Source organism: Callorhinus ursinus, unplaced genomic scaffold (genome assembly GCF_003265705.2).
Source record: "Callorhinus ursinus isolate GAN/ISIS: 27379988/994484 unplaced genomic scaffold, GSC_fseal_2.0 scaffold15, whole genome shotgun sequence".
In the NCBI taxonomy this organism is placed as follows: Eukaryota; Metazoa; Chordata; class Mammalia; order Carnivora; family Otariidae; genus Callorhinus; species Callorhinus ursinus.
The window spans coordinates 264,048-289,659 of NW_027397077.1; the positions used below are offsets into that span (position 1 = coordinate 264,048).

The 25,612-nt window shown below is 55.5% G+C and overlaps 1 protein-coding gene across 11 annotated transcripts in view; it reads right to left on the bottom strand.

Annotated features, from left to right (window-relative positions):
* Positions 1–4,387: 4,387 nt before the first annotated feature.
* EPS15L1 (epidermal growth factor receptor pathway substrate 15 like 1) overlaps positions 4,388–25,612 on the bottom strand; it is a 95,619-nt gene continuing 74,394 nt past the window's right edge. For 4 of the 11 annotated variants that reach the window (XM_073900923.1, XM_073900921.1, XM_073900922.1 and 1 more), the window contains 4 exons: positions 24,841–24,973; positions 22,627–22,674; positions 10,182–10,387; positions 4,388–5,237 (listed from right to left, as the gene is read on the bottom strand). In XM_073900923.1, coding sequence (XP_073757024.1) covers positions 5,091–5,237; positions 10,182–10,387; positions 22,627–22,674; positions 24,841–24,973 — 534 coding nt within the window. In that variant the 3' untranslated portion in view covers positions 4,388–5,090. Of the gene's footprint in view, positions 5,238–10,181; positions 10,388–22,626; positions 22,675–24,840; positions 24,974–25,612 lie in introns of those variants that run through there. The other 7 variants (XM_025884750.2, XM_025884751.2, XM_025884755.2 and 4 more) reach the window with 5 other exon arrangements.

Sequence of the window (25,612 nt, forward strand, 5' to 3'; positions counted from 1 at the left end):
TACCCCTGGGTTGAAGGTCAGCGTAGGACCATCACCAGGTCACAGAATTGCTCATTTATGCAACTTGGGTTTCTTGTAATGTACTGGATTTTTTTAAGTTTATATTAAAAGATACATACTATATTATTGATCTATATTATCGATACAATGTATTGATATTGATATGTCATATATACTACATGTCATAAGAGTGTTATTATATAATAGTCTATTATGTCAGGCTAGTAATTATATAATAATAATACTATTATATATAATAGTATTTATATATAAATATAAATATATAATAGTGTATACGCTCACATGCGCGCGCACACACACACACACACACAGTTATTTAAGCTAGTATTTCCCCCTTAGCTTTCAAATGATTATCAAGCATGGAAAAATATTTTTTCAATTTTTTTTAATGCATGGAAAAATATTTTTATTGACATACATTTGACATGTAACATCGTGTAAATTTGTACATTGTATAAATGTAAGGTGTACATGTTAATTTGATACACTTATATATTATGATCCCCATTGTAGCAATACATAGCACCTCTCTCACATGACTTAACTGTAATTTGCTTTTAGTGGTTGGGATAATTAAGTTCTAGTCTCTTAGCAAGTTTGGTGATCATAATACAACACTGTTGTCTATATGTGCACAAAATATTTTACGTAAAGATGAGACTAAGGGGATGATTTCTATTTTCCTCTTTTATGTTACTCGAAATCCTAAAATATGTGCCTTTCTGGAGACTTGAATAATTTTCAGACTTTTAAAGCGAGGAAGGTCCTCCACTGGTGGTCCAGCCCCAACTCCTCGGGCAAACGAGGAAGGTAGCTTGCTCAAGGTCATGAAGCAAAGTTGCACACAGACAGCCGCCAGAAAGCAAATCAAAGAGATATTTAAAAACCCACTAAACATAAACACAACGCGAGCCATGCAAGCCCACATCACGTAATTTCTTTGGAATAAGCTGGTGATAAAGATCACATTTCCCTTTATGTTTTTTCCAACAACAGCTCATGATACAATTTGTACGGCTCCTGGTAACTTTTACTGGGGAAAATTTGGGGGAAAAAAAACAAAACAAAACAAAACAAAACAAAAAGACCCATGTTTCAAAGGAACCAGATCTGATAAGGGGGCAGAAATATTTAGTCCATTATTTCAAGAGGCAGGTTCTTTGTTTCTCGGACGCTTCCTGTTTTAAAAATAGCTTTCCACAACTGTTCCAGGACTAGGATGTCCTTTTAAATGAAACTGGCTTTGAAGATGCAATTCCGTTTACTTGGAGCAAGTTGCAGAATATCAATCAGCCTTTTGCAAAAGGTTGCTCCGACCAGGTATCCTGGACCCTCGGGTTCTGGTCCCGCTGCAGCCGGAGCTGGGGAGCTGGGTCCCTGGCCCGCGAGGAAGTTTCGGGGAAGTAGCTGCTACAGGTGGGAGCCGTGGGGGGTGGGGGGGGGGCTGTCCTAAGGGGACAAAGGCTTCCAGCCATCGGGTAGTACATCAGTGATGTCACCAAATCAAACGTCGCCGCTTATGTGCAGGATATGACTAAAGGGAAGGAGGGTGTGACTCTGAGCGCTAGGTGTGATCACGGCCTGGCGGCTGAGAAGGTGCCCACCTTTCTGAGTGATGTGTACTTGAACGCAGAAAGATGGAAGGGCACGGGACAGAACCGCCTCACAGCCTGCCCGCAGAGGGACCTGCGAAGGGAAGGCGGCAGAATCCAGCGGAGAGCTGACAGTGTGCGATGTTGTGTCGGGGGTGGGGGGGGGGCTTCATGGTTCTCTTCTCGCGGCTATTATGTTTGGAGATTGTCGTAATCACTGCTTTCAACCTGGACACTGTGTTTTTCAGGAAAGGCTGTGCGTGCTCCCTGCCAAGGAAGAGGCGGACAGAGCCTGTGGGAGTGCGGATGGATCGGCGGACTCGAGGCTGATTCTTTGCACAGCAGATGAGTGTGTTTGTCTGTGTGGGGGTCTCCCTGAGCGTGTGTATGAGGCTGGGGAAAAAGGAAACAGGATTTAAAACTGGCTCGTGACCTTTGCGGGTGGGGGACGTGGGAGGGGAGGTAGTCTGGGAACCACTGAGAATGGACTGGAAACGTCATGGACACCCTCCGAAAAAATAAATAAATAAAACAAGAAAAATCCACAAACGTATTATCCTCAGGGGGTCGAGGGTCCCCTAAAGCCCACCGCCCCCGCCCTGGGGAAGAACTAATTCAGTGCGCGGCCCGCCATTTCTAAGCCATAAGGAGACTCTTTCTGTACCTTTTCTTGGTGCACTGCATACATAAAAAAGCAGCAGGCAAGAAAGAAAAAGCAAACCCTTCCTAAGGCCAGCAAAATGCAGAGCCACTACCCCTCTAGGGCTTTGGGGCTCTGGGCAAACGAGTACAGACATTGAGCCTCGGTTTTCCCATTAGGAAAATGCACTATCACCCTGCCCACCTCGCCTGCAAGGTTGCTCTGAGGCTGGAACAAAAGGATGGAGGTTGAACCACCAAAAAAGACGGTGAGGTTTTCACCTCATGCTCAAGTGCGGAGCCGTGAGCACCTTGGGGAGCGGTGACACAGTGACGTCCCCCAGGGGACACACGACGGTCCCACCTCAGGGGGAGGAAGGAATCGCCTCCGGGCACGTTCTTGAAGCTGCTCGCTCTTCCAGAGAGGATTAGGGGCCCGTCAGAGCTCAGGACGCCCGCAGGCTTCGCAAGAGGTCCCAGGCCCACGTCACCGCTAATGACCGAGAAGTGAGGCCGTCTCATGGGCACCAGGGGACCCCGCGCCCTCCGGGATCTCGGGGACCTCCTGTCCATAACCTGGAAAAGGGAGATTTCCAAGGGCCCTGACTGTCCGGGGCGCCCTCCACATTCCCTGCCCCTGGCGTAAAGCCTCGATTCACGGCATCCTCTCAGCCGCACGGGTTATCACCCTGAGAGGGGCTCGTGTCACAGAATACTTGCATCCGAAAAGCTGCCTTCAAAAGTCCATCCTTCTCAGAGGACTGTCAACATCAGCAGAGACAAATGGCGTTGATGATGGGGACCCACGTCACCTCTGTGCTCTGCCCCCACCCGTCACCCCAAAGTCCCAGCAGGAGGAAAACGCCAGACAAGCCAAACCCAGGGCCATGCTGGGAGACACCTGCCCAGCCCCCTCCACACTGTCACGGTCAGCAAAAAGCAAGCAAGTCTGAGAAACCACCTCCGGCCAGAGGAGCCTAAGAAGGCGAGACAACTATATATACAGCAGGGTCCTGAGACAAAAAAAGGTAAAAACACTGAATAAAGGGTGACCTTTAATAATGACTTCTCCATATTGGTTCATGAATTCTAACAAACGTACCGTATTAACGTTAAGCTGTTAAACACAGGGGAAATTATGCGGGGTTTGTGGGAACCCCCTTGTATTATCTTTGTGATTTTTTTCCCGCAAATCTGAAACTGCGTCTAAAAACGTAAAGTTCATTAAAATGTAAAAACGAGTTCGTAAATGCCTGTCTCAGGGTGATTCCCTGGCTGCGACGAAGCCCATGGAGTCAGCATGCAGGGGGTGGCGGCAAGCAGCCCGCCTTGGCTGCAGAAGGGGAGCAGCCAGAGACCTTGGCCCAGAGGCACAGAACAAACACTGAAGAGCTTTCCCAAAGGAGGGTCTCAGAATCCAGCCCCACCACAAGGGGCTGGGGCTCTGTCCCGAGACTCCCATCAAGGCGGATCCTGATGGGGAACACTCCTGGCGACCCCGTCTCATCCCCTTCCAAACCGGTCTGGGGGTCGGAGGCTCTCTGCCGCCTTTCTGTTCCGGGGCTGTGCTCAGGCTGCTCGGATTCGAAAGATTTATCATCTCTATTGGAGAGGAGTTGGCTTGGGGATGTCCCGTCTCCCTGGGGACAGTAAGACACAAAGCTGGGGGCAGATCTGCAATGTCCTCGGCAACTCCTGAGGTTGTCCCCACAGTTATGCCCAAGCTTCTGGAATGTTCTAGGGGAATTCAGCTGCATCCTAGTGGAAAACTCTCCCTCCTCCCGGTTCTGACTGCGGGTTTCATAGGAGGCCTCGCCCCCTATGTAGACCAGGCCTCAGTGAATGGTGCAGGAATCTTTCTTCAAACTGCAGGGCCCTGACAAAGGGCCACCTGCTCTAGTGACAGTGAGGTTACAACCAACCATTTCAGAAACATTCTGCATCCTGGGGTGCCAGGGTGACTCCTAGAAACTTCCCAAATTGGCTCTGCGGCCCTAGAAGCCACTCAAATGCTTAGGATTGAAACAAGAATATTCCACCTGGTTTTCTGCCCACTGTGGGGGCTGGTTCACCTGACACCCATGTGAATGTTAATGCAAGGAAAATAGTATTTAAATGAAAGGGGGGAAAAAAGATCGTTTTGTAGTAAAATATTTTATATTAATCATTCAAACTTAATTTTATACAACGAATGCATACATCGCCCAGATGTCTGTCTCAGAAGGGAGGTCGGGGCGGGTGGGGGTGTGGGTGCGCCCGGGTAGGAGACAAAAAGCAAGAAGTCACCGCACTTCCCCGACTCATCCTGTGCTCCAGGCGGAGTGAGAACTGGCGCTGTCACCCGACAGGGACGTCACCGCGGAGAGCAGCATCTGCAGCAGCGGCCCCTGTCCAGGCCTCCCCGCTGGGCGAGCCCCCAGAGCCCAAGGCCCTGTGACCAGCAAGTCCTTGACATAACAGTGGCTGTGACATGTCACAAGGTGAACGGGGACCACTGTGAGCGCACGCGCACGTGTGTGCATGTGGATGTGCGTGTGTGTGCGTGCCCGTGTGTTTATGCGTGTGCGTGCGTGTATGTGTGCATGCGTGTACATGTGCGTGTGTGCGTGCGGGTACATGTGCGTGCGTTTCCGCGTATGCATGCGTGTTTGTGTGTGTTTATCGTGTGTGCGTTTATGCGTGTGCGTGTGTTTGTGCGTGCATGTGGGTACGTGTGCGTGCGTTTGTGCGTGCACGTGTGTACGTGTGCGTCTGTGTGCGTGCGTGTGTACGTGTGTATGTGCGTGCACAGATAGGCTGGAGTGTTCTCCTCTGGTGGGGCTGCCCTGGGCCGGGCGCCTAGGCGGCGGGCATGTCAGCCTTGCTGAGCGCGATGGCGAGCTCCAGGTCCTCCTGCTCCTGCCGCCGCAGCCGTGCTAGCCTCTCCTGCTCAGCCTTCTCGCTCTCCCGCTTGGCCCAGGCCATCTGCTGCTCCTCATTGCCAAACTGCAAAGGAAAATGGAAGGTGGGTTACTTGGCCCAGGAGCTGCGACCTGTCGCTTGCAGGGGGGAGGGGGGCGGGCACAAGGATGCCCATCGCGTGCTGTCGGGGTGCAGGGAAATGCAATGCTGGGGTGCGCTGGGTGGGGGGGGGTGCGCTGCCTGGTGTGCACGTGAAAACCAGAAAACGCAGGAGCCCGTGTCTTGGTTGGGAGCGGGCAGGGGACATGCACGCCCCAGTCCCGACCCACAGTCACATGCACCGAGAAACAGGGCTGAGTCTGACCCCAGCTACCACCTCGGACCTCAGAGAAACTAGCCGCTCAGCCCTCTGCAGGGAGCCAAAGCAGGCAACTGCTAGGCACCCATTTGGGGACACAGAGGGTTCCCGCACGTCCCCAGCTCGGAGTCTCTGAGGCTTCAAGGGGGTGTGAGGGAGGGGCCCCCGCCCCGCCTCCTTTCAGGGCACGACGCTGATCTCTGCTCCACGGCAGCCCTCAGCTGCACCGACGAGCTCAAACAGCAAACCTACAAGGCCCGGGCCTCGACGACAGGCCGACGACACCAGCGGGTGGGAGGTGCTGGGACTGGAGAGTTGTGGCACGCTCATGGCGGTGCGTTTCAAATGTGTGCAGACGACACAGTCTTGAAATGTGGCATCGCTACCCCAGCCACGGCCCGGGGAGCTCTGGGCCCTCTAGGAGCCACCTCGTACTTGAGCATTTATAGGAGCCCTGGCATTTACGCTGCCGATCCGTCCAGGAGCTCTTGACGTCCTTTTCCAAAAGGTCCAATTGAAAAAAACCAATTTTTTAAACAAAGGAGAAAACTTGTAAACAAGATGGGTGGTTTCAAACCATCCAAGGCACCTTAGCTTCTACAGAGAGCACAGCAAAGCTAGATCTCACAGGCTCTTCCCCAGGTGTGGGTCTCTGGTTCTCCCACGGGCCTTAGTCACATGCCCCCCCCACCCCTACCCCGAGCAAAGCTGCAGCCTGTCCATGGGCTCGGGTCCCTTCGTGTCTCTCTTCTCGGCCCCGGCTCTGCCGGCTCTCTGCTAAGCACAGGAGGACACCAAAGAAAGACGCAGGCCGGCCCTCCGAAAGGCGCCCCTTGGGAGCAGACATACAGACAATCCCGATCTGACACAGGCTTCGTGGAGGCCCGAACAGACCCCACCAGGAGCACCGGGGAAGGAAGCACGACAGAGATTCATGGCTACTTCGGCACACATGTACCGAGCCTGAGCGACAACCTGGAGGGTGAGCTCCTCCGACAGATGGGGAGGAGGAAGCCTGGGGACAGCGGGGAGGTGGCTGCAGAGCCTGGGCCCTCAACATGCTGGACCTTCTCTCTGGGTCTGGGTCTGGATGGAGGGGGGCAGGGGCAGCCAGCTACAGCTGCAGAGTTGGGGCAACAGGGCACCTTCAGAGTGAGGCACTGGGTGCGGGGGCACTGAGTACCCAAGCCTGGCACTGCCAGAACGGAGCCCGGGGTGGGAGGGGCTGCCAGGGACTTGTGTGCAGGTGTGGTGGGGGTGGGGGCCGTGGAGGGAGCCACATGTGGCCTAGAGAAGGAGGTGGGGCAGGAGAGGAGGCCTCCCTGCACCAGGCCTTGGGGGGTCTGGTGGGGACAGGTACGGACAGGGTCAGCATGAAAAAGAGCCATCCCCAGGAAGAAAGGCTGAGTCCTAGTTTCTTAGAGAAACTACCCAGAAAACCGTTCAGGGCCTGATGGGTCTCCAGGTAGGACTCCCTGGAATCTGGTCCCCACCCCTCCTGTTTCCATCACAGAAAGCCTCCACCCCCGCACTCTCTGGGGAATTTTCCAACACCTCATCAGGAGAAAAACAAGGAAAAAACCACAAATACTGGCAGAAACAGCTTCCCAGTGCTGCGGACAGGGACCTCGCCCTCTGTCAGCCCAGAGGAGGGGAAGGTGGGGGATGACAAGTAATGGCCAGGCTGACCCAGCCACAGCCTGGAAGCCAGGCCAGGAGGGGTCAAGTATCAGCGGAGGCCACAGGGCCGCACCACGATTCCCGCCCAGCCCCAGAGTCTCGGGATGTCCCTGTAGAGCCTCCTGTGCAACGGGTCCCCATTTTCAAATGAAATGTGCTGACAGGAACATTCCAGATGCCTTCAGAGCAGACTGGGTTGGGGCCGGCTTCGGGATCCCGTCTGGGGTTTGTGCGCACTTGAGAAGCAGGCTGGCCCGCGGTGTCCGAGAGAGAGGACCTGGAGGAAGAGGGTTGCTTGCGGGTCCCTCTGGGCTCCAACCAGCAGAAGAGCCTCTCCTGGCCCCAGTGGAGACCCCTCGACTAGGCCACTCTGGTCCTCCGACCCGCATGCACCGTGACGGCCAGAACCTGGGGCGCCTGTGGGTGCAGCCGCCACTCCAGGAGCGGCAGGTGACTCCTGCTTCACCCCTGTGCCGTCCTGGAGCTGAGACAGCGGGGCACAGAATGCCACCACCCGAGGCACCTCCCGGGCACAGGGCGGACGCCAAGCGGTTTTCCTTCAGCAGCCTCTCGGCAGAAATTCGGGGCTCAGATGGCTGCGCACACGAAGGCACCCGGGGCCACTGCTCACCGGGGCCTGAGGCGTCCGACAGCACCCGCCCTGCCCCGCATGGGCCGCCTGCAGCCGCCTCCCGCGGGCTCACTCACGCTGCTGTCAGGGTCGCATCCAACTGGTCCGATGACCCCCGGCGCGGCACATCCCATCTGAGAGTCGCTCTGCTCTTAATGCAGACTTGCGGAAAAAAGAGCCGTTTTGCTACCCTATAAAGGCTACTTCCTAATAAACACATTTGCCTGAGACAGAAAGTCTTGTTTTTAAAGAAATCTCGGAGACATTTCCTGTGAACGGCTACAAGCACAAGTAACCCATTGATGGAAACTTGGGGCTCGTCAGTGAGAGGCTTCTGGGGGGGCAGAGCTGGGGCGCCGCGGGGGGCTGCCCACGTGTGTGCCATCGGCCTCCCTGAAGTCCAGCGCGGCTGACAGCATGTCCTGGTGATGCTCAAGAACCGTCTGCGCTGAACGAGCCACGCTGCCAATCCGCTGGGCAGTAAGAGACCTCCCAGCGTGTACCTCGGGGAAACGGAAATACACAGCCTGCAGGGCCCAACTCCCGCCTGTCCTGAGTTAACACAAACCTCCGAGGTCCCGCGAACCAGAAACCCCTGGCCAACGGACTGGGTCCCCGGATGTCACAAAAATGCAAAGGCATCCTGAGTGCCCGGAGGTGGGACGGGCTGGCCATTTTTGGACTATGGTATGACCAAAGGGGACAAACCAGGCCAGTCAGGTGTCATGCCTCTCCCACACTCCATCCCCTCAGAGGGGCCAAAGCCCGCTGTCAGGTGTTTTCTCCGGAAAAACTGGGGCATCCGAAGCGGGAAAAGTGATTTTAAACAAAGAACAAACAGGGCAGAGCCTGATCCCCCACCGGCAAACAAGGATGATTCAATACTGGGGGTGTTTCTGGAATGACCAGAAATATTGGGCCAAACGATAGCTTAATACCTCAGGGGTTTTTTTTGTTTTGTTTTTTGTTTTTTAATATTCTCCCCCAACCAGCCATGGGGTGTGGGGCGGGGCACAGAAGCAGAATCATGCATTTCAGAAAGAGAACAGTCATTTCTCCAAATTCCCAATCACATCTACTTACCCCCCTTCCCTACCCAAAACAGAGTACCTGATTCCTGCGTGAATAGCTCTCTTTTTCTCATCGACACTGGATATTTTTGTTTCCACCAAAACACAAATGCAGTACTATTCAAGAAACGGTAGATAAAGTGGGTTTTGTTTTTGGCTTTTATTAATACTGTCGCCATTTGGATACATCCACGGCGTGCACTGGCTGTCAACAAAATCGAGCTAACTGCAGTTGTAAAACATTTACAGGTCGCCAAGAGCCAGGACCGTGCCGGCGTCTTGGGTGACGGCACAGAAGCTGCAGGACAGCCGTGCATGAGGTGGATCTGAAGCAAATCGGGCGCTCACCGGGCACCAAAAGGGCAGAGCTGGTTTTAAGACCGATATTCTAGGAGCCAGGGCGTCTATTAAACAATGCATCTCGCACCGAACCAGGAAACAGTAAAAACAGTGTGCCACAGACGGTGAAACCAATTCTGGGAAGACAACATCTGAAGCTCTCTGAGAACAAGGTTCTTGGTACCGAGGAAGGTACTGGAAACACCCCCACGTGACAGCACTTGGTAATCCGGAATCTCTTTTGCACACTGAGAAACAACAGCCAGGCTTTCCAGATTCCAGGATTAGCTTCCGAAAAGGCACTTCACCGCTTTGCTAAATGGCTCCGCAAGGGTTTAGGTTTGGGTTTGGGTTTTGGTTTGGCGAGGGGAAAGGCCTTCAGAGCGGTTGTTCTAGGCTGGATTTCTTCCCGTCGTAGCTGGGAACTGAAGTAAGTTCTAAAAGACCAAACTGCTCTTCCTCTGCGAGCCCTGCCTGGGTTCTTCAATCCTTACCTGCTGCTCAAAATGCCCTGGGGTGGGACCGTCACAACTCTTGCACAAAGACCCTTTTGGGGACAGTGAAACCCTACTGGGACTTTTGCGATCTCGTGTGCGTACTTTCGGAAGCGTTTGACATCTCAGCTTCCAAAAATCCATGAACACCATGGCCTCCGGGCCACAGAAACAATACAGAGTCTACCAGGAAGGACAGAAACGGGCACATCCGGCCATCCTGCTGGAGGAAAGCATGGCCTGATCACAGAGTATCCAAACTGCAGCTCTTTTTCTTTTTTTATTGAGAAACTGTTTTTCTTACAGAAAGCAGCAGTACAGAATAAATAACACAAGGGATAGCGTAGAGGTACCAGGAGACAGAAGCCAGGTGTGCCGTTTCAAAGAGACAAAAAAGAACCCCAAAGAAGCTGCAAGCGGAGGGTGGAGGGGTGGCGCACAGGGAACTCAACTTACAGAGGTGAAGTCTGCAAAGCCCAAGGAAGAGGCTTTAGAAGGTTTAGCTGAAGAGGAGGGAGCAAATGGATCTTTTCCACTAAACGGGTCCCCAAACCCCTTTTTATTTTGGAACGGGTCACTGCTGTCAGCCCCGAGTGGCTGGAATGGATCGGGGGGCTCGGGAAAGTCTGCAGAACCAAGCTGGCTTACAGGTGTACTTTTACCTGGAAAGTTTAGGAGAAAAAAAAGGGGGGAGGGGAGAAAAAGAAAAAAAGAAAAAGAAATACAAGTTACTGACCACAGACAGAACAGAGTCCTGACTAAGGAGGCCGGCGAGAGCTCACGGGGACACCCTCTCCTCCTTTGGAAATGGCTGGAATGCCGCCTGCTGGTGGGACAGACCCCAGGGGAATCCTGGATGGATCTTGCTTTATTCTCACCTTATCCCAGAGGCTTCACAGGTTTGTGGGCGATACAAGAAAACCACTTCTGACAAGCCCCTCCCTGCCCCACCCCACACAGCTAAAATGTACTCTTCACCAAGTTTACATGCAGACATGTTTCAAAGTGACTCATTTTAGTGGCAACACATTTACTATCACATTGAGTTAAAAAAAAAAAAAGTCATGGCTGAGCAGAAAAATACACTGCAAGCTTCTAACAATAAAAAAAATGGGGGGGGTAGTATCTGCGATTAAAAGGGGGGATTAGTTTCACAGTATGGAACAGAGTTAGCATTGGTTGTGAGGGTTTGGCCTCTGCTGTCCTGAGGTTTTACGTCGGTTCTTAGCTCCCGCTTCTGTCCTTTGGTGCTGGTGGCTCCGAGGGACGGGGTTTGGGCCTTTCTAGGCTCTTGCTGAGAGGGTGGCTCTGGGATGCCTGGGTCCTAGCAAGGCCAATCTCAACCGGATGTATGTGGGATAGATGTGTTCAGAATCAGAGGGAACCTGGCCATGAGACCATGCTTGGGGCTGAGGCCTGAGGGCAGGTGGCTTTTCCTGACAAGTCCTGCCAGTGTGCTGGAATGTTCCACGAGGAATCAGGGGCCTCTCCAGGCCTGCCTGGCAACACTTGATAAGCCTTCAGGATCTGCCAGTTTTGTAGGCCAGGTTCCTGCCTGACGCCACTCATTTGCCTGTTGGGGCACCAGGAGTGAGATGTTCAATTTAGTCCAAGCAGCTTTGTGTCCAAGCCCCAGCTTTGAGACTAGAGGGTACTTAACATAATTCCAGTTTGTCAGTCCGGCTGCTTATGTTTACTCTTGCAATTTCAAAACTGATGTGCACCAAGAACCCACATTCCACACACAACCCTGGACATTTAGCTGCACATCCAGAAAATGCCCCCAGCCCCGAGTGGCACCTCCAGTGCCCCCATGTGGCACTTGAGCCTGGGACACCTGCCCTCCTCACCCAGGCAGCCTCTGCCACCCTACCTGCTAGCTAGAGAGAGGACCTGCCCATCCATCTCCACGCCTAGCTCTTAAAAGCATCCTTTCTGATGCCATGTTTCTATGGGGCCCCAGCTGTCCCTAAGAGCTCTGGGGCCACAGCCTGCCTCTGCTTCTTTCAGCTCCAAGACCTCAACAAGGACAAGTCCCTCAGCCCCAGCTGGCCTCAGTTTCCTGTGTGTGAAGTGGGAACGAAGAGGCAGGGGTCAGATCAGGTGGCTGATGGATGCGCAGACCCAGGGGGCAGCACGCTCTGTGCCCCACCCCGAGGCTGCCCTGGCATCCCACATCACAGTGGGTGCTGCCTTCTCCGTCACACTGCCTGCCCCAGGCAGTACCAGCAGGACTCGCAGGGACGGGAGGAGGGAGGAGAGGCAGGCTGGAGCAGAGGTCTGTCTCTCCCTGGGACCGCAAATTGATTCCCAGGCAGACCTGGGGCCCAATGGTGGGTGGACCCTATGAGTTAGAAGGGTCCCCCATGGAAAGCCTTTGCCGAAGCCCACGGATGTGCCTCATTGACACGGGTCACAGGACTATTCCCCAGAAGGGTAGTGCCGAGTCCACCATGCAACAGGAATTAGGACTTCTCTCTCTCACAGCAACTGACTTGTCAAAGTGAAGGCCTGGGGGGGTGCCCCCCCCCCACTTTCTGTACTGGTCGAGTCTCTAGCGCGGGTACTTCCTCCCCTATCCATGACAGAGCCCAGACCTCCTTCAAGCTGTCCGTCCAGCACCAAATGCTCCTCCCCACGCCATCCTCCCTGATGTTAGCTCTCCCACCGCCTCCCTGTCCTGGACCTCAGCACACCCCCCGCCCCCCCCCCCCCGGCTGCAGAGAGCAGGGTGCTCTGGGGGCCTGCCCCACCTTCTCTGGCTTTTTCCCCACGCCCTGAAAACCTGCCCCCCCCCCCCCGCCAAGGCCACCATGCACAGCCAGCCTACTCCCTGGCCAGAGGGATGCGCCAACAGATGAATCAAGGCCTCCCTGGCCCCCAGAACTGTGGGCAGAGGAGACAGCTGTCAGGTGAGGAGGCCAGCCCAGCAGCTTGCAAACTCCAGGCTGTCCACCTAAGAACAATGGGGGACCAGGCATACCCCAGGGGCACCCCAAGCAGGAAGAATGGGCATGGGGCCAGGGTGCTCCAGTCCACAGGCCTCACACCACCTCAAGACACCATATTTCTCTCTGCAGCCCCTGTCCCGAGCAAGCGGCCCTCATCTCTCCTGGGTCCCTGGGAACCGGCTCCCCACAACAGCTGCTCCCCGTCTCGGCTTCCTGCCCCACAGGCCATCCCCACCCAGCAAAGTGGCTTTTTTAACACAGAGCTGATCCCCACGCTGCTTAGATCTCCCAAAGGCTCGAGGCTACCCTAGGAATACCCACCAACCTCCTCCACCCACCCCCTGCACCCGCACCCGGCCGCCTTCTGCCCTGCCCAGCTCAGGCCTTTTGCGCCTGCTGTTCTCAGGCTTAGGGGGCCCTTCCTCTGTGGGTGCCGCACACTCAGAGGGCGCCCCTCCCCACTTCTGGCTGAGATGCCTCCCTATCTGCTGCTCTGCAGCCCGTGTGACATTCTGTCCTTAGGTCACATGAGTATTTTTGCTCTCACTCGAATGTAAGCTCTGTGAGGCTGGGGGCCCACTGTCCACGGCTGTGTCCCCCCCCTGCCAAGCACAGAACCGAAATCTTAAACTCCCTGCTGAACAAAGCTTTCCACCGTGCAAGCTCCCCCGCGCCCAGCCCTGCCTCGGGCCCATGCTTCCCCCATCTTGTGGTGCCTCCCAAAGGCCCCGCAACCCACGCCAAACTCTTCCCAACTTCACCCCCCGCCAGCCCTCCAGGGCCCAAGTGGCACCTCCTTCCCTGGGAAACCCCCCAACTCAGGGTTTTTTTCTGGCTGGTTCTTCTGCCCAGGATGCACTCCTGTCTCCCTGGCGTCTGTGTTCAACTCTTCCAGCCCAGCCCTGGGGCAGGCCAGATCCACCCCCGGAAAACCGGGAGCAGCACAGCAACCCCGCCCCCACCTTGTTCTCTGACTCAGTTTCCTAATCCACGACAAGGGGTTGTTACAGGTTGAACTGCCTCCCCCACAAATGCATGATGTCGTCTTCACCCCGAGCACCTCAGAAGGTGACTGTGTCTGGATACGGGGTCTTTGAAATGGCAGGTGAGACAAAATGATGTCCTGCGGCTGGGCCCTAGTCCAGTAAGACCGGTGATTTTATAAGAGGCGGCGGCCAGGACACAGACTCGCACAGAGAAAGGATGTGAAGACACAAAGAGATGGCCCACCACCAGCCAAGGACAGAGGCCCCGGAAGGAAGCAGCCCTGCTAACACCCCGATCTTGCACCTCCAGCCCCCAGAGCCGAGACAAGGATACACTTCTGTTGTTTACACCGCCCAGCCTGGGGTGTCGCTCGGCAGCCCAGGCTCGCTCGCACAGGGTCAGGAGAAGGCCGCCCTGCGTAGCTACCAGGGCAGTCACCGAGTGGAGGGGTCGACCCACCACGGGGCTGCTCGCTTTCGTGAATGCCCGTGAGCTGGGCCAACTCACTCGTGTGCCCTCTGTGGCGGCTTTCATGCCACGACAGCAGAGCTGAGCAGCCAGGAACACGTAAGGCCTGCAGGGGCACAAAGAGGGACTCTGGCCTTTCCCAGAAACCCCTCACATGCTCATGCCGTGAGCGGGTGCTCAGCTCAGGCACCTGCCAGGCAGTGAGCACATCACATTCTACTGCCCGGTGACCAGGCCCTTCTGGGAGACAGAAGGACGCTCCAGGCCCCAGGGAGGAGCCCCTGGGCCCCCACAAGGAAACTGAGGACCCCTGACTGCAGCTCTTTGCTCTGACAGAGCCACTCAGAAGCCCCGTGAGCAGCACGGTGGCACTTACAGCCTCCGGACGAGGGTGCCTTCCCCCTGGACCGCTTTGCAGGCACCTGCCCATCCCACCTCCTCAAACCCCCCTCTGTACCCTCCCTCTCCACGGTGAAGCAGCGCCACGTGCCAGGTGCCACCCCCAAGAGAGGAGGCACAGCCCCAGAAGAGGCCCCCCATGGAGTATGCCAGGAGGCCAACTCCACCTCGCCTTCCACACCCCACGTGGCGGCACCATCCAAGGCCTGATCGCAGGTAGACACACGTGCTCCCAAGTGAAGCCCGCTCCGGGGGCTCCTGGAGCACCCATAGCCTTTCCAGGGCCTGGGATGACTGGCCCTCATCTGCACACTTAGCCAGTATGTGCAAGGACCCTCAAGGCCACGGGCAGGGGTGCCGTGGGGGACACAGGCTCAGGTTGCATGGGAAGGTAAGCTGACCTCAGCCTGCAGGGTCCTTGTGGCCTGGCCACCCCAGCCTCCTTCCCATGGCCACTTCCACTGTTCTGACCACCCACACTGTCCAGCCTGGCACAGCCTCGCCCTTCCCCTGGCAGACCCGCCCCCAGGGCTCACTCCTCCCCTGCAGGGCTCCCCACTGCCTTGTCCACCTCCCATGGCACCGGCCCTTCCCGCTCTGGCCTCCAGCACACGTGAGGGTCAGTTTCTCGCAGGCAAGGCTCAACAACTGGTACAAGTAAATACCACTCCCTGTCCCTGATGGGGAGCGGGGGGTCCTCGTGGGCTGGGTGCTGCCGTACGAGAGCCACAGGACTGTCCCAAGGGACTGAGGCCCTTTCGGGGAACCCCTCTGGTGAGCTAGGAAAGAGTAAGGCATCTGGTAAGGAGGCATCCCTCCTTTGCAAGAAAGAGCAATATTCACTGGTGCACTCTTGGGCTCGTTTTTTTTGTTTTTTTTTTTAATTAAAAACTAAAATGACAACAGACCGAACAGCAAAATTCAAATACAGGAAAAAGTAGAGTTGCTGGGGACGGACTGAAAATCTCAGGGCATGGCACAGCTCCTGGTTCAGCAGTAAGTCCAGGTGGACAGCTGCTCGATTTCTCAGATCATTTCTTGCAGGGTCCGGTCCAGAGCGCAGGTATAAAGGGGTCCCTAGTCCAGCCCCAAAGGCGAGCGCAACAGTCCAATTGTTCAAAGTTATTGCCCACTTCTGTGCTCTTCCCTTCTTTTAAATCGGGAACATCTCCCCACCCTGGTTTGGGTTTGTTGTGGTTTTTAAATTGCTTTTGGGGGTAGTGGTTCAGAATCCAGCCCTGCCAGGATTTCAAGCTGAGGTTTCTGACAAGCCAAGAGGCGATCGGGGAGATGAAAAGCATCGTTCACATCAAAACTGCTGGGGCCTGGTCTTGCTCCGTTGCTGAAACCGTTATTATTCAGAAATCATGACTGTGTTAATATGAAACCAGGGCACATCAACTGCTCTTGATTTCAGAGGGGGAAAAAAAGAAACAGAACAGTTTTTTTCTCAGTTGTGTTTTTGCGCTTTGGCACAGAGGCCGAATTACTGGACCTGACGCGTGCAAAATCGGTGGCATCCCTGGCTTGGCCTGACACGGTACTGGTGACCAGAGGCTTTCTGCCAAGAAACGCACACCACGCCTGCCCTCGGTCCAAACTTCCTACCCCGCATCCCCATTTATTTTTAGCAGCTGCACTTTTAAAACATTCTGGGTGTAGTTCCTGCTTTTACATAACCACTTCTGCTAACGCCTTAATCATTTTTCCGATTTTCTGAGGTGTACCTTAAACATGACAAAGTCGTTTTCAGCTGCCTCCGGGGCCCTGAGCAAACTCACTGCCATTTTGTGCCTTTTCGTGGCTCCAGGTACCATGAGTAAGGAAAGATGTTGCCTGTGGCATGTTTTGGAGAAGGCAGCACTAACTGGTTTTTAAAAAACTGCTCTAAGAGCTTCGGGGGGTGATTCCCGACACGCACCACGGTTCCTAGATGTCGGCAGGCGCGGGGCGCCCCCCCGACCCCTCGGCAGCACGAAGGTGGAGAGTGACGACCCGCTGGGGGCTGGAAGCTGCTGGCCAGCTGCCCACGGTGACTCTCCAATATTCACAGGAGTCCTCAGTAACAGGGGAGAGGAATGCAAGATTGAAGAAAAGGCAAAATAGGGCTTATTTCAAACCGCAGCAGTTTCAACAGTTACCCAAGCGGTGCACCGAAACCGCACACAGGACTGCCTTTAGCAAAAACAATATGAACCCAATGGTTTACCACAGTGTGTGCTGTTAAAAAAAAAAAAAAAAAAAAAAACACAACAACAACAAAAAAAACTCAGTGGCCGGCCCCACCCAGGTAGAAATTTCTTTAAGTCTCCTATTTAACTTTTCGAGGCCGCGCATGCCCCCTGTGCCCCCCGGGGCCCCAGGCAGGTGCTCCTGAGCGAGTCTCTGGCAGCAGAGTTCCCTCCTCGCTGCGCCTTTCCCAACACGCTTTTCAGGAAACCGCTGCCCAGGAAGGGTCCCCGAGAGCCCGGCCTGCCCATGGGAAAAATGATGGAATGAACGCTTGAAAGACCGTGAGCACTCAAAACTCTGAGAGAAGGTAGATCCTCTTGTCCGAAAGTCTTACTTAGGAGGCGATGAAGAGGTTCTGGGTGACTTAGGGTATCAATAAATCTGATGGGTGAAGGTATCAAAAATACACCCAAGCGTGAGTTTGTTTTCATCCCAACTGGACACTTGCTGGGTTCTATTTATAAAATTTAGGACCAAAGCTGAAAAATCCAACTACCTTTCTGTAGATGAGAGATAAATACGAAAACAACAAAACACAACAAAAAAAAATAGAAAACAAAGGGCTTGTGGTCAGGACAGCTGCCCCACCTTAGCTGTTACCCTACACAACACAGGACGTTCCCCCTCGCACAACTGCCATTTATCCCAACAGGGGACACCCACGCAGCTGTCACTCGCCTTACACAACAGGGGACACCCACGCAGCTGCCGCTCAACCTCCACAGCACGGACCCCCACACGACTGCCAGCCTTCTGACTGTCACACCACACGGGAGAACCGCGGCTGGGGAGGGGGCACTCCCTGTTTCCTTGGCTTCTCTCTTCCCACCCCACTGCCCGCCCCTGAACTCGGCAGAAAAGCTTAAGTCGGGGTTGGGGGGGGGGGCATGGGGAGAAAGAGAGCGAGCAGGCTGTCCAGAGCACAACCTTCCAAATTCACAATCACTTGGGATTCTTTTACTGAAAGAGACTGCTTTTCACCGTGTATCGGTGTTTCCCTCCGGCTCCCGCCTACGGTGGGATACGGAAGGCGAGCGAGGGGACCTAATTTCTCAAAATGTGATGCGCGGGACCATCTAAAGGCTTGCAAGCGAGGAGTCCTGCAGATGCCAGCCCTGCTTGCTCTCGCTGATGCACATGTGAGGGGAGGCAAACCCGGCAGATCAAAGCCGTGCCAAGTAGCACAGCCCCGGCAGATAAAATCTGAGGTCCCCACCATCACAGCATTGAGATTTTCCACTAAAAATATTTACTGAATTTTAAGAAAATCTGTTAATGCATTGAAGGGAACAGGATGAGGTTTGGTACCGAATTGTTGAGAAAAGCTGAACAAATATTTACTATTATCCACCAGGTATCTCCACCACTGGTATGTTTTTCAGCCTCTGCGGTGTCTAAGGTGGTCAAAGGCCATGGAAGCAAGCTGGGTGATGAGCCCCATGGATGTGGTGGGGTCAACCCACCATTACGAGAGAGAGGAGAAAAAGGGGAAGAAAAGTAGCCACAGTTTTTGGGTCCTCAAAAGACAAACCACTGGGAGTGAGAAATATCATTTGAGAAGTTTCAACAAAAGGCTCCTTTAGTGCTGAGCAAAAACAGGGAGGGGAGTTCGAGACTTACAAATGAATTTACAAATCCCAAATCGGTCTTTACAACAAAAACAATATGAACTGCAGGTCTCACAGTTCTGCTTTTTCAAAAATCACATTTGTTCTTTGATTTTTGCCTTCAACACACTGCTGGAGCAGCCCTGCGTGCTGACCCGAACCGTCCCCAACCCAGGGGCTCAGCGCACCCTCGGGGGACAGGGAGACACTCGTAGCTACACAGCAGCCAAATGGGGGGCGCCCTGGGTCTGAGCCACAGGACCACGGTGGCCCAGCCTTTGTTCCTCCCTACAGAGGAGCTCCAAGGCTGCCAAAGCGCTACCTCTGCACTGGCACAAAGGTGTCGTACCCACATTTAACAAAATCACCAGAGTGTCACGCGGCGGGTCAGAAAGATGGTCAGGAGGTGTGCATGCACGGGAGCTGCAGGGCCTGCCAGGAGCTCCCTCCTGTTGTGGGGGCAGCCTGGAAGGAGTCAGGAGAGCCTGCTGCAAAATGGGGGGTCCCCCCACTCTTGCTCTCTGTACGGCCAGATTGCCCCCCACCGCCCCCGCCGCCCCACACATCAATCCCATGCATGTGCCCGTGCTGTTCTTCAGCTGACAATGGCAGAGGGAGAGGGGCGGACTGGGGTCCTCTGAATCGGAGAAATGAGGGGATGAGGGACCGTGGAAAAGCAGAGGCCACGCTGGGCACATCTTCCTAGGCTCCCTCACCTTGCTAAGGTGGAACCAAGGGGTTGGGGGAGGTGTGGCAGCAGGTACGAGAGGCACACTCAAGATGGCTAGGGAGGGGCTGGGGCCAGGCGCAGGGCGGCGGCTCCTGTCTGTTCATACCTATGCTCAGATGCAGGATGGGGGAGGGAGGTCGAGGCTCTCCGAGGCTGCACCCCACCCTGAGGCCCCACAGTCCCCCAGGAGCCTGGCTGGCTGAGCTCTGATTCCTCTGCTCCAGGACCCTAAGCCACTGAACAGGTGACAACTGTGTCACTGAACTCCCACTCAATCTTCCCTCCTGGGTGCAGGAGGGTGGGCGTGTGCTAAGATAGGCAAATGCTTCTATTTTCAAACTCAGCCGACTTCGCGGAGCAGAAATGTACCCCAAAGAACAGTCTGTCTCCAGGCATTTCACAAGGAAGAGGCTGCGAGGAAAGGGGCGTTTCTCCCTCTGCTGGGAGCGGGGCTGGCGGCGAGCTCGCGCTGCCAGGGCGTCACCTCCAGGCCTGACACAGACCCAACCCCCCGCCCCCCAGCTGGCGGGGGCAGCGGGCGGGAAAGGAGGGCTCCACCAGGCTGGGCACCCGGGACTCTGCTGGACCACCCCGACCCTGGCTGGCCAGCAAGTTACCGGGATTTTCCAGGCTTCTTGAGATGGCGGTGAACTGCTCCTGTCCCATTCTAGAACTTCGCATGTACCCACCGAATTATCTCTTTGAAATCATCGTGGGAACGGAATTAAAGTAGTTAAGTTCAAGGCTGAGGTGCTAACCGCACGGCTCAACTGGAGAAGCCATTTTAAAAGTGGATCTTGAGCAACAGACAAGAGGTCGGGACCCATACAGGCGAACGATGGCCACCCCGGTCTCACCCTCAGCCTGGCCCTTCAGAGCACGGGGAGAGCCGAGCGTGAACACGGGCTGGAGCCGCGGGGGGACGTGGGGCTCCCTCCGCGCCCAAGTCCCACGGGGCGGCTCCCCTACGACGGGCAGGCTGAGCAGCCGGCGAGCGTGCTGGTCTGCGGGTGGGCGGCAGCCAGCAAACTGCCCGAAGCAAGAAGCCACAGTCACCCTGCGCGCGTCCACACACGGGTGTGGGAGGGGACTCACGTTCTAGGGGAGACAGGACTTCTTGTTTTCTGAAAACCATTCGACTCAAACAGGACACAGATTAAGTGCTATCTCATTTTCCTGTGTTCGTTGGAAGAATTGAGGGGAGGCGGCAGGGGGCAAAAAAGACACCCCAGGCACGTACACAGCTTTATTCTGGAGGTGAAAAGGTCATTAGCAGTAATAAAAGGGTAATAAATTGCGGAGAGGTTAAAGGTGACTGGCTGGTTAGCGGTGAAGGCCCGCTGGCTGGTGTCACCCAGGCGCTGCAGGGCCTGAACCAGGGCTGCACTTGCAGGAAGTGGCAAGGGTGGGGCCGGGCGCAGGATCCCGCTATCTGTCGCCGGGGTGCGGAGGCCCAATCACTGACACCCACACAGCCATTTCCTGCCCTTAAAAAAAATCTGTTTCTCCCTTTGCAAATCAACAACTTTTACCTAGAAACTCTTTAGCGGTGAGTTCTGACTGATCTCGGTCTCTGATCCGTTGCAGAAAATACACCATTGTTTACCTGGGGGAGGTGTGCGAGTGCCAGCTTTAACTGACAGGTTTCGGAGGCTGTGAGTGGGGTCTGTTTTGCATCTGCCTGAAAGAAACCAATTCTCTCTACCCCAAACAGGCACCTGCTGGTGACCGAATACCTTGACAGACCTTTCTAGAAAAGAGCTCTGAGCACAGAGGACGCAGTGCGGACACTGAAGCTCAGGGTGTGCCCCCAGATGGGGGTTCTTGACGGTCCCTGAGGGTACGCTTTCCGGCTCGGGTCAAGAGAGAACTCCATGTTTAGCACTAAAAACAGACGGCCAGCCGTGGGCTGCTCTAGTCAAACACGCACGACGCCAGAACTCATTCAACAGGGAACCTCGCTGAGGCTCCCGGGGGAAGGGTCCCCCGCCGTGACCGCACGTGCTGACGCTTACACACGGGAGTTTATCGCATGTCAAGTAAACCTCAGTCACGTTTTCAAAAACAAACAAAAACAGCTCCCACAGAATGTGAAAACTGCAAGCTGTAGCGTACCAGAGGTGGTACCTAAAAACCATGCATGACTCAGACCCAAACGTGCATTTGGTCCCGGACAAGCGACCACAGCTGAGCTTCACCAGCGAGGGCCCTGGAGCTCTCTTTGAAGTTCAACTACCCATCTCTGACTTTTTCAACTGCAAAGATTTATGCCAAACTGCAACCTCGTGGGGAAAAGGGTCCGTTGGTGACTCCCTTGCATGCATATGGCTGCCTCAGACCCAGCCTCTGTCTGCCCCTGGGAAAGAAGCTTGTGGAAGGAGGACCCGTGTCCTGGTCCCGGTACCCTGGGGACGGGATGCAGACACATGTCACACACATCACACCACGAGTAATCACTGTGCGAGGCACCTTGCCCACACGCCCACCTGCTAAGCCAGAGTTGGTCCCATGTTCAGTCAGGGAAACCGAGCTTGATGAGGTTGAGACACTTGCCTAGAGCCCTTCAAGGAGATGGTGACAGAGCCAGAACATAAACCCAGGCCCTGGCTCCAACGTCCAGAAACGTGGACTAAGCCTTCCTGGATTCTAGTGGCCTCACATATCAGAGCCACCTCCAGGCGCAGAGACCTGGCAGGGTTCTAGAGACTACGGGAAAAAAAACCTGTTACCACCAGGCAGTCTGGACCATCCACGTGGGATCTCTATGGGATCACAGCTCCATCACCAGAGTTGTGGGGGGCCCCCGGCAGCAGGGTACCCACTTTGCCTTGTCCCCACTCAGCCACGCTGTGGCCGCAGCTCCCTCTGCATGCCGGGCAGGCCCTTGAGTTTGATCACGTGGCAATCCCCAGGTGGTGACGGCCACCACGGCAGGCTGGCACGGGGCCTCTCCACGCGGGAAAAGACCAGGTTAAGTGAGAAGAGCAGAGAAGCACAATCTATTCCCTCACTTTCAAACTGTTAGATTTTGTTTTCTTAAAAAACAAGAACAACAGAACAACACAACTTGGACATCCATGCCTGGCTGCTTCCTACCTTAAGCAGCCAAGAGAACAAGAGTTGTGCCTTGTGTTTTCATAAAGACCGCCTTGAGCAGGACTTCCTCCAGCGCTCATCTGCTGACCCTTCCTGCTAATAACCAGCTAACTCCCGGGCTGCTCTGGGGCCCAAGGAGTCTCGCTCTGTGCAGCGTGGACACGGAGGGGGAGGGCAGTGTGCGCAGCTGGGCCTTGATTCCCTCCATCAGAGCGGCAGTGTGGGGCAGAACAGTCCTCTGCATCCCCCAAAGAACTGAACACTTCCCCCCAGATGCAACCCATTAAAAGGTCAACTGCTGGGTCAGACATCACGCGTGAGGTACATCTGCATAGCCAGCGTTTCCACGTTGTTAGAGGTTAGTACGAAATCACAGCAGAGCCACCACCGGAAGCTGCTCAAACGGTAATAGCCACACGGTCTGTACCTACCACCCAGCAGTGTGTACAGCGCAGAGTTTTTCTGATCAGCCATTGCTTCTAGGTAAGAGAATCAGACGAGAGACATTTAGACCTCAACGCAGGTGTGTCGTGGCCGCTTACAGATGACACGCTGCACATGCACCCACCGTCCTCCAGAACCTGTGAGAACTCTGAACCTCATGGTTTGATTCTCATTACAGCTGTAGATGGGTGTGGAGAGGTCCAGCGCTGGCCCTGCTGCCTCTGCTGTGTGACAGTGGGTGGCCCACCCGACCTTTCTCACTTCCCTTTCCTCTTCTGAAAAGAGAGCATGGCTGTCCTCTTGTGGCTCTTACTAGGACCTGGCTAGGTAATCCTACGGGTCCATGGATGTGACGAGGAGAGTTGAGGCACCTGGCACCTCAGTGGCCATGGCAGAGTAAGGGTGCAGTGGCCCAAAGCCAAGAGCAAAAGCTGCCTGAGACTGCCCAGGGTACAGGCCCAAGCCTCCCCAAATGGGGATGGCTTCTCTGCTTTGTAAGTCTGTGATACGCTGAAAGCAGCAGCCGAGATGGGGCAGGGAGGCTTGCAGAGGGCAATACAAGGGAGAGGGGACAGCGAAGGGTAAGTTCAGAAGCGGACCCAGCACTGGTTCAAGGAAGGGGAAGAGGCTAAAATAAGAGTTTCCAAGAAACCCTGAGCATGACATTCTGCACCTGCTAGCCGGAGTTGGAGTACCTCCTTGAAGCCTGACGATTACTGCATCACTCCGTCTGTGTGCGTGTGTGTGTGTGTACCTTCACACGGGAACGTGTGGACACGTGCAGTGTGCACAGGTGCATGCAAGCGCTATGAGCACGTGTACCTGCGAGGGAGCATGGAAAGGTGTGCACATGTGCATACCCGCGTCTGCATGGGTGGGCAGTGCATGAGCACGTGTGCTCACACCTATGCACATTAGCATGAGCCCACACCACGTGTGTACGTGTGTATGCAGGCGCGTGCGTGCATGCTTTGGCCCCCATCTTTCAGGCGGAGTGTGGAGGCCCGATGACCTTCCATTAGGAGACTGCCCGGGGTGTCCCCTTAGAGCCGCCAAAGTGGGCACTGAGGACAGGGCTTCCATCCTCCTGAAAGAAAGCCCCGGCTGGCCCAGGCGACAGGACAGGGCAGGCAGCCTCTCTACTAAGAGGAGGACTTCGACAGGTGGACCTCGTGTAGGATGACCGCAGGGCCTACGACCCATGACCACCTGTAACTAGAGAGTTCCACGGGCCACCAAGTGGAGCCCCAGGCCGACTGAAGGGCAGAAGCTAGCTCAGGCGGGACCAAGGTTTCAAGAGAGCATGTGGGTCTCCTGTGGCCACCCCTAGTCTTGAAACAGCACAGGTGAGACTGTCTGGAGCCAGGGCACCAAGAAAACAGTGAGCAGGGGTAGATAAAGGGGCCGGGAAATTGTGGTGAATCCCGTTGCCACTTAAAGCAACAGCTTTCTCCTTTTGAGTCTGGCAACCCGGCCTGTCGGCCTATGGCCATCATAGAAGAGAGAGCCCCCGCACAAGCTCAAAGTCCTCAGCATCCTCAGGGGGACACCTGGGCCCTCTCCTGAGAGTAGGGCCCCAGGGCCAAGATCAAGAGAGATTGGTAGCACCAGCCAGAGCCAGGAGAGGTGAGGTCCGCAGGAAGCCCCTTGCTTGGAGCTGTCCGGAGAGATAGCCGGCAGGAGCCAAGCAGAAGGGAGCCCAGAGCCATCTGCCTCCTCTTGCATCAAACACGGCCAAAGAAGACCCCCACTCCCAACCCCACTCTGAGTCCTTAACCAGTAGGGAGGCGCCAGATTGAGGGGGTGGCCTCAGCCAACTTGGGAAAGAGCTCGGGTTGGGGGGAGGCCAGAAGGGCCACAGCATCCTGATTACACACCCCGCCAAGGGCCATGCGGCAGCTCTCACCACCACAAGGGCTGAGCCCTGGGCCTTCTGGAGAGCACCCTGGGGGCCCACACTAAGCCTGGAGCCAAGGGGCCCCAAGGATGGGGTGAGGGTGGGTGGGAAGGGAGGCGTGCCCCAGGCACACACCATGTGAGGACCCAGGTCACTAAGCAGTAGGGAGACCCTCTTGCTCCAAGTGCGGGCCCCCCGGCATCTGCTCCACTCTGGGCTGGTGAACAGAGAAGCCCTCGGTCCCCCTCCCCCCGCCGTCCTTTGACGGTGGGCGGGCGGCTGCGAGAGAAGAAAGCGTACTGACCGCTGGGCGGTTTAGGCCGTGGAGGAGCAGGTTTCTTCGGAGGCAGAGCGGGAGTGTCCTGTTTACTTTTAAAGGGGTCATCTGAGAATCCTGCCCCTCCAAAGGAGGAGGTGAAAGGACCAGAAGTTGGGGGCTGTAAAAGAGGACACGAAAGAGAGGCAAAAATAATCGTTAAAATGGAGGCAACGGATGTCCATTCAGCCAATGCTCAAGTACCGAGAGCCTCAGTGAGGCCCCCAACCCTCTGGGTTCCGCGGCACGGCCCCCACGGGGACCCGGGTCTCTCACGAGACTCCTGCTTTCCTCCACCCTCAACAGCCAGGGTCCTCTGGCCTGTGAGGGGCAGGCCAGCAAACACAGAGCAGGCGAGAGCCGCCCTGTGCCTCGACAGGCTTATGTCACGCGAGGGGTGTCCCCTGCCACACACGCCGTTCTACCCAGGCAAGGATATCAAGTCTTTCCTGACCCCAGGGCCCCCCGGGCCTCCTTGCGTCAGAGATGGGCCCCACCCTCACCCTCATGCTGTCTGCAGACCCCTCTGTGTGCCACCCCTGGGCTGAGCACCGGGCTGAGCACCGGCCTGCATGGCTACTGCCTCCGGGCAGTGACAGGCAGTTCTCGGCACTGGGTCAGAACGGCCGCAGACCACCTCCTCACCCCCACGTGGCCCATGGGTGCTGCTGCCTACACAGTGACTCAGGCTGGAGCCCACCCCCACTCCTGCTGGCACAGCCTTGGCCGCCTCCGTCAGGCTCCTCCAGCCCGGACCTTC